At 42.6% G+C, this 8,931-nt stretch overlaps 1 protein-coding gene across 3 annotated transcripts in view; it reads left to right on the forward strand.

Moving 5' to 3' along the window:
• The window catches only part of LOC127635968 (ras association domain-containing protein 6-like), a 50,499-nt gene extending 46,394 nt beyond the window's left edge, over positions 1-4,105 (forward strand). For all 3 annotated transcript variants that reach the window (XM_052116287.1, XM_052116290.1, XM_052116289.1), the window contains exon 11: positions 3,721-4,105. In XM_052116287.1, coding sequence (XP_051972247.1) covers positions 3,721-3,811 — 91 coding nt within the window. In that variant the 3' untranslated portion in view covers positions 3,812-4,105. The remainder of the gene's footprint in view (positions 1-3,720) is intronic.
• Positions 4,106-8,931: the final 4,826 nt, after the last annotated feature.

Consider the following 8,931-nt stretch of genomic DNA (forward strand, 5'->3'; position numbering starts at 1 on the left):
AGACAAGCAGTCTATGGGGGCACAAAGTGACAGGTTTAGATGGCCCGGGTGCTGGCCATAAGGCAAGGGCCGGCTCAGGGGGCCTAGGAGGAGGCCACAGGACAGAGGCCGGTTTCGGTGGCCTAGGAGATGGCCATGGGGCAAGGACCAGTTCAGGAGGTCTGGGAGCTGGCCTCAGGGCAAGGACCGGTTCAGGAGGCTTGGGACCTGGCCGCAGGGCAAGGACTGGTGCTGGAGGTCTGGGAGCTGACCTCAGGGCAAGGACGGGCTCAGGTGGCCTGGGAGCTGGCCACAGGGCAAGGATAGGTTCCGGAGGCCTGGGAGCTGGCCACAGGGCAGGGATAGGTTCAGGAGGCCTGGGAGTTGACCATGGGATGTGGGTAGGCTTGGGGTTCCTGGGTGGTGGACGCAGGATAGGGGCCGGCGGAGCCGCGTGAGGCGGAGCCAAGGGGGAGGAGCCCTTGGGAGGCGGCGCCGAAGGAGGCGTAGGCAGGACCGTGGGGGGCTTAGGAGGCGGAGCCGAAGGAGGCCCAGGAGGTGGGGCCGAGGGAGGCTTGGGAGGCCGAGCCGGGAGAGGCGCCAGAGGCGAGGCCGAGGGTGGCACTTGCGGCAGGGCCGAGGGAGGTGGCGCCGTAGGAGCCTCTAGAGGCGAGGCCCTAGGAGTCTCTGGGGGCGGAGCCGCGGGAGGCTGAGCCGCAGGAGGCTCGGGAGGCAGAGCCGCAGGAGGCTAGGGAGGCAGAGCCGCAGGAGGCTAGGGAGGCAGAGCCACAGGAGGCTGAGCCATAGGAGGCTCGGGAGGCAGAGCCGTGGGAGGCGGAGCCGTAGGAGGCTCGGGAGGCGGAGCCGTAGGAAGATCGGGAGGTGGAGCCGTATCGTTCTGTAACGATAGAGCAGTGAGGCAGACGAGGAGATGCGGATCCAAATGCAGTTTGACTTTATTAAATAAACGAGCAAGTAAACACAAAGGAACAACCCTCAATGGGGAAACAAAACATAAAACTGAAAACTAAACACGATGAAACAAAACAGAGAACTCAGGCAACCAAAACAGAGAACTCAGGCAGGGAACACATACCAGGCTAACAACAAACAACGATAGACAAGGACTGAACCAAAAACCAGGGTATAAATACATGAACATAGGAAAAAGGGGCCAATGAACAAACAGAACTCAAACAAGATAACAAGGTGATAAACAGAAGCAAAATGGCAAATTAACGAGGGCAGGTGCAAACAATGAACGTGAACATGAAAGCTAACAGAGAGACTATGGAGTTACACAAGGGACAAAAGTGAAAATTAAGGAATGCAAAAGTGACAAAAATGGCAAACAAAAGGGCAACAGTGAAACAAGACAAGGTAAACATAACAGATTTATTCTAGAATATATTTTTTATATATATATTTTATAAGTCCCTCATTTCATCTGTTGTTGAGTGCTCAATTGGAAACATGTTAGGTGTTTGCCACATATTGAGAAAAGGAAATCAAATAGTTGGTGCTTTAATATATCCCTTTTGAAAAATCCTGAATTCCAACAAATGTCAAAGGCTGAAATCAGTGTTTATATGGAGACCAGCTGGACCTAAGTATCCTCTTTGAGCATGGCTTGGGAGGCACTTAAGGCGGTTCTCAGGGGCTGGATCATACAGTATGCCTCATTCTGGAAGGTAATATTAAAAGTGCTGAGGCAGAGCTGAAGCGCCGAATGTCGTCTGATGGCCTCAGAGAATTGACCTGATTGAAATACAGATATAATACTATTTTGTTATGGAAGGTCGAGTTTTGGCTATTCAGGGCAAGACAGTCATACTTCCTAAACTGATGGCTGAGCAAAAAAATTATCTTGATTCTGAGATAACCTTGGAGGAGCTTGCTGAGGTAATTAAGGGCTTGCCTGCAGGCAAGGCTCCAGGGCCAGATGGCTTTGCCACTAGGTTTTTTAGATTTTATGCTACAGAATTGGCTCCACTTTTGCTAGAAGCTTATACGGAATCATTAAAGAACGGAAAGCTTCCGCCAACCATGGTGCAATCAGTCTGATTCTTAAAAAGGACAAAGATCCAAGCAAGTGTAAGAGTTAACCTATTAAGTCAAATTATGACATCTCTTATACATATAGATCAGGTGGGGTTTATTCAGGGCCATTGCTCTTCTGATAACTTTAGGCCTTTCAACAATATCATGAGGTCAGTGGCGAATAATCAGACTCCGGTCACTGCCATCTCACTTGATACCGAAAAGGCATTTGATATGGTAGAAATCTTTTTAAGATTTTGGAAATGTACGGGTTCGGAAATACTTTTATTGGTTGGATTAAGATACTTTATAGACACCCGGTAGAGATGGTACAAACAAATTGATTAATTTCAGATTATTTTACTCCTGGCAGGGTTGCCTTCTTTCCCCATTTTTATTCTATCTTGCCCAGGAACCATTTGCTGCCGCAATAAGAAAGGAGGATGATTTTCCAGGGGCGGTGGTGGGAGGTGTGGCGCATAACATTTGCTTTACGCAGATTATATTTTATTATTCGTCTCTGACCCTACTAGACCTTGCTTCCACAGAATTATTAATAACTTTTCTAAGTTCTCAGGATACAGAGATAATTGGTCTAAATCCAAAGCTTTGGCTCTCGCAGCGTACTGCTCGTGTCACGATTCCCCGTTGTCTGCTCAGTGTTTCTCCCATGTCACCTGTCCCGAACTACACTTCCCATAATCCCCTGCCCTCATCACTGCCAGTGTCATTGTTCTCACCTGTTTGTAATTTAATCATCATCCCTGTATATTTAAGTTGGTGGACCATTCGTTGTTGGTCGTTGAATGTTATGGTTGTCCTCGATGTTTCTCCTGCCCGTGCTCTCCGTGGATGTTTTTCATGTTTATATTGTGTTTTCCCCTCGTGGATGTTTTGTTTGTTCCCTGTGTTGTTTTATTTTTAGTTTACATTTATGCATTTGGCAGATGCTTTTAACCAAAGCGAAGTGCACTTATTACAGTGGCATCTTGTTGGTGCTGGGGCTTGAACCTCCGACCTTCTGGTCAGTAACCCTGAGCCTCAACCACTGAGCCACCACTGCCCCCATATCCTGTTCACTTTTTGCTCGTTCATTAAAAAGCTGCATTTAGATCCTCACTCCTCGTCTGATTCATAACAGCTCGATAACGGCTTTTCAGCTGGGCGCCTTCCAGTGGCCCAAAGTATTTGGGTATTTTATACCCAGCAAATGTGTGTGATTTAGTTAGAGTTAATTTTGACCCTTTAATAAAAAAGTTTTTGAGTGATTGGGAAGGTTAATTTTATTAAAATTAATTGTATTCCAAAATTCAACTACCTGCTACAGTCTCTCCCTATAGATGTCCCCCCCCCCTTATTTCAAGCAATTTGATAGAATAGTGAAGTCCTTCATTTGGAATGGTAAACATCCCAGATTATATTTCAGTAAATTGCATAGATTGACAAATGTGGGCTAGCCCTACCCAAGATTTTGTTTTATTATTATGCATTCAGTCTCAGACATTTGGTTCATTCCACCTGAGAGAGCCCCTCCCTGGTTTTGTATTGAACAGGAAGTTCTTGCCCCTATTTATATAAATATTCAGAGAAGTTATAGCGAGTATTTAATTCTGACATTTATTTAAATGTTGCCTCGAGCATAAGGCTGAACCCAAAATTATGTGTTAATAATACTCAGTCAAATTCTTTATGTATTTACAGCTGTCTTAAAGACACATCCACCTGCTGGTCATGCCAGTCAGAAGATGGAGACACAACCCATGTTTTTTGGTGGTGTGTTAAGGAACATTGACTGTTTTATATACAGTATGCAATGCTGTATTACAATGGTTTTCCTGGTTTTATGTGTGAAAGCTTAAGGACTGGATTGTTGAATGTTACACAGTTGTAGCTTTTCATATTCATGCATGTGGGCAACAGACACCAGGCCATTTACACCAGGTACTAATTTGCATCTCGGGTGATCCAATCACATAATGTCAGACAAAACACATTGCTGTTTACATACTCCCCTGCAGTGCTCCGGCGAACATCACACCACCTCGCCGTTTGACACTTCACTGGTGAACGGGCCTTAGCATCCTGATTCCCTGCAGCGCTTTAGCAGGGTTTGTGTATCTTTACAAAGCAATTGTATATTGTGTAATGTATATTGTGTGAATTAAATATAAATATGCAGTAAATTAATTTACTGAATAAATTTATAGATCTAAAAGAGTCATTACGTGTTCGTGTCTTTTTAAAGATGTTGTTCCGTAAGCACCCATACATCCTTCCAAACCATTTTGACAAGCGACAAGCAAGCCACTCCAGCCGCCCCCCGCATTGCTCCTTCTTCCCACTGGCGGGAAAATCTTACTCAGTGGCAGGACAAGCTGGATCAGCACTCCACGCAATGGCGGTGCTCCAGATATTTCAAGCCAAGCTTCTCAGGCAAATGGACGAGTACGGCTTCGATCCAGAGACATTCAAAGAGCTCTGCACTGCTACAGACTTAGCGCTGCATGCCATGAAAGTCACTGCGCAAGCCATCGGCAAGTCCATGAGAAGCCTGACAACATATATGGCTGACCCGCACAAAAATGAGTGATAAGGAAAAAGCCACTCTTTTGGATGCTCAAGTGTCACTCAAATTAATGCAATAAAGAATGCAATAAGTGCAAAAAAGAATACAGCACTTAAGATGCTCACACATTCTCAAAAAAGAGACCTTTTCTTCTTCAAAGCGCACACATTTTGCACAACCACTTCCCTATAGTGAGTGTCACATCATATCATACAGTGAGCAAATCAAATTGCCCTCTGTCCCATTATGTGGATGCGTGGAGAGCCCTAACAGGTATTTCAGAATGGGTGCAAAAAATTATCGAACATGGTTATACAATCCAATTTGCAAGCTGGCCACCCCATTTTAACGTCATTCTTTCTTCCACAAATTCACCCAAAGACTTGCCAGTAATACAAGACGAAATACACAATCTAATCATAAAAAACGCAATAGAGATTGTGCCAAATTGTATAGCACAAAAAGGGTTTTGCGGTCGTTATTTTCTTGTTCCAAAGAAAGACGGTGGACTTTAGTCTATCCTGGATCTGAGACATCACACACTCATAAAAGCACTGGCTTCAGACTCGAGTCCCGAGACGAGCATGGCGCCGTGGCACGCACCGTGTGATGATCACCCCCACCTGCTGCCAGCCATTCAAACCCTGGACAGACCTCTGCTTTCTACGGGCAGGAGTACCCTTGCAGCAGGTGTCCCGATGTGTCCTGGTCATGACCGACGCCTCCAGACTGGGTTGGGGCGCCGTGTGCAACGGGCACGAATTTCCTCCCGGACAAACATGTCCTAGTCTGGTCAGACAGCACCACCGTGGTAGCGTACATAAATCGCCAAGGTGGCGTATGCTCCCGCCACATAGACAAACTTAGGAAGTAGCTTATGGCCGCCAATCCGCCAGAGAGCCCCCACACTTTCAAAGACATTATAAGTAGTGTAACAAACATACTGATGGGGAACCCCCACATTTAATTTTCGCTAAGGGCCCCCAAAAGGCTAGGATGGGCACTGAAGCAGTGTTTCGAAAGCTCCTACTAGCTCAACCTACTGGTGAGCTATTTTAGAACGAGGTGCTCATGATTGTCAATTAGCCTACATCTAAATAACTTAGTTATTTCTAAGTAATATGATGTTTTAACTAATAGTTTCATTTTCTACACACCTTTTTTCATTGGTGAGATCAATTACACTAGCTAGCTCATTAAGCACTGCACATTTTGGATATCTCCCTTATCTGACACACCTAGTTCAGGTCATGGAGCAATATTTGCCTTTATTTCCTTGTGAGTAACTCACACAAAAACTTCAAAATGAACAGTGTTAATCTTGGTCAGTTGTGTCAAGCACCGATCCAGTTTCAGCTGGAAAACACAAATTCACATCTTTGCGTGATTGTCGAATGCAGTGCCTCCACACAAGTTAAAGAATTACTTAGTCCCGACAATTAGTGGAGCCAAGATGGCGACGGAGTGGATGGTAGTGTTTTAGTGGTGTGCTAAACCCCGAGGAGGTTAAAGCTAAAAGACTGAAATAAAAAAACTAGTATTTAGGATATAAGTAAATAACTGTGTTGAGAAGATTTGTTTTTGGCAAATACCTGGCTCACTGATCTACAATAATGGGCAAAAAAAGGACAAATCTATCCCTCCAAGAAAGTGTCATCTTAGCCGGTCACCTCGTGAACGAAGATAGCAAGTTGCAGATGGAAGTGGCCGGCTCAGAGAACATCAATCTGGAAACAGATATTGGAGCTCATGAAGTTGTTTTTGCAACACCTGCTTGCTCTACTCCTTCAAAAAAATCTTGTCGGAGCTAGAAGCAAAGATGATGTCACATTATCTACACTTTATGGTGCGATCCAGAAGCTAACTGCTAAGCTCGACGAAACGCACGAGAAGATAATGTCTATCGACAAGACAACTGCAGCATCTTGTGATAAAATAGACAAAGTGTCGGAGAAGGTATCCCAGATAAGTAACGATGTCAAGGCGCATTCCAATAAGATCGAACAGCTGGAAAAGGATGTTAAGGGACTGCTGGGTGCAAACAACTATCTGAAAGAAAGCCTGGAAGAAATACAGAGATATTCGCGCAGATGGAACCTTAAGCTACAAGGTGTTGCTGAGCGCGATGGAGAAAATGTGAGAGATGTTACAATTAATATTATAGCAAAAGTGTTCCCTGATATTCAAGACAGGCTGAATGATCTAATTGACGTTGTGCACCGTCTGGGACAGAGATGATCTGATGGATCGCCACGGAACATCATGCGTTTCAATTTGCGATTTTACAGAGACATGGTGTGGCGAGCAGCGAAGGACTCCAGGTACTTAAGGGACAACAAAATTCGCATCAAGGAGGCACTGATTAAACAGGATTTGGATGCAAGAGTCAAACTTTGGCCGCAAGTTAAGAAGGCTTGTGACGAAGGAAAGAAAACTTCTTGGAAGGGGCCCCATGCTTTAATAAATGGTCAAAGACTTGAGTCTGTCCCTTGAGGAGGAGAAGAATAAACTTGAAGGTGAATAGTAAAGAAGCTGTCTTTCATGGGGCAGTAGGAATATTCTGTATCGTGCGATGCCTAAGATGTATATGTGCCTCCACTTGCAAGTTAGACCCAGATATATCTATGCACTTTTGTCAATTTAATAAGATTATATTTAGCTTTAACCACCTCTTTGTTTGTTTGTTCTTATAGAGGTAAGCTTAATTCTTACTACGTTCCTTAGTTAAGAATGTATCCTGTTCTGATCACTGTTTAAGCTTTTTCTTTTTTTCTTTTCCTACAATGCAAGAATTTGAGTTTAATTCTTTGAATATTATTTTGCTAAATACTCGCGTCATAAGAGACTCTATGAAAAGGAAAGCCTTATTTTTATATTGCAGAAAAACAAATGCTGACTTGATATTACTACAAGAAACTCATTCCTGTGATAGTGATGTTAGATTTTGGAGACCTCAGTGGGGGGATGGTGCTTATTTTAGTCACGGCTCCAGTCATCTGCTGGTGTGCTTACATTAGTCGATAAGTTCAAAGGAAGTACTCTTGAGTCGATTGCTTCTACTGAAGGGAGATTTGTTATTCTTGTCATCAAACTGGATAACGCTTCATTCATAATATGTAATATATATGGTCACAATTTAAGTTCTGCCAATAAGGCTTTGTTTTTATTTTTGCGGGCCAAAATTGAAGAACTTAAGGGTTTACCCCAGCTATAATAATAAAAGCCTGCTGGTAGCAAGCTTTTATTATTATAGCTGGGGACTTCAATGAGGTATATAGTAACATTATTAATAGATACCCTCCCAGGATGGGCTCTAATAAAATCTTATTTCTGATTTGTGTGACAACTTAGAAGTAACAGATGCATGGCGTTATTATAATACAGATGCAAAGGAATACACTTGGTGTAATAATTTACTTATATGTAAATCAAGAATAGACTTCTTTTTGATTTCTCTTTCAAAAGTGCAATATGTGGCTGACGTTATTCATCAATATGCACCATTCTCTGATAATTTGCTGATTGAGTTAAATTTGCGAACTAAACAAGGTAAGCGTTCCCTCCGTGGATATTGGAAAATTAATAATAATATCCTAAATGATAAGGCGTTTAATGACCAAATTAAGGGATTAATCGGTGAGATTTTTATATATAATGAGCTTTCTTCACATAGCAGTAAATGGGAATATTTTAAATTTAAAGCCAGAAAGTTGGCCATTCACAGATCTAAAGTTCTTAAACGGATTAAAGCAAATAGAGAAGCTAACTTGCTAGTCAAACTGAATTCTTTAATTAAAAAAGAGAATCTTTCTGTAGAGGAAATCAATCACTTAAAAGTATTGCAGTTAGAATTAGACCAGTTATATATTGAAACTATTAAAGGAGCATTTGTGAGATCAAGAGCGAAATGGATTGAGGAAGGAAAAAAAAATTCGAGCTTTTTCTTCACACTTGAAAAAAGGAATTTAAAAAGAAAAAATATTTCAATGCTGCAGATGAATGGTTCAATATCAAAAAACCTTAGAGAGATAGAAAATTATGTGACTAGTTTTTATAAAAATGTATATTCTTCTAGTCTTCAGGCAAACCTTTCTGAGCAATATTTGCAACAGCTTAAGGACTTTATACCAAATTTAAGTGATGACTTTAAATTATTGTGTGAAGCTCCCATAACTTTACAAGAAATTAAAGATGCGATGAAGTCAATGAAAAAAGGAAAATCGCCTGGTTCTGATGGCCTTACTTTTGAATTTTTTATGCAGTTTTGGGAACTGTTAGAGAAACCTTTTCTATTAATGGTTCAGGAATGCATAGAGAATGGCGCAATGACTCCAACAATGAAACAG

This window comes from Xyrauchen texanus, chromosome 43 (genome assembly GCF_025860055.1).
Source record: "Xyrauchen texanus isolate HMW12.3.18 chromosome 43, RBS_HiC_50CHRs, whole genome shotgun sequence".
NCBI lineage: Eukaryota > Metazoa > Chordata > Actinopteri > Cypriniformes > Catostomidae > Xyrauchen > Xyrauchen texanus.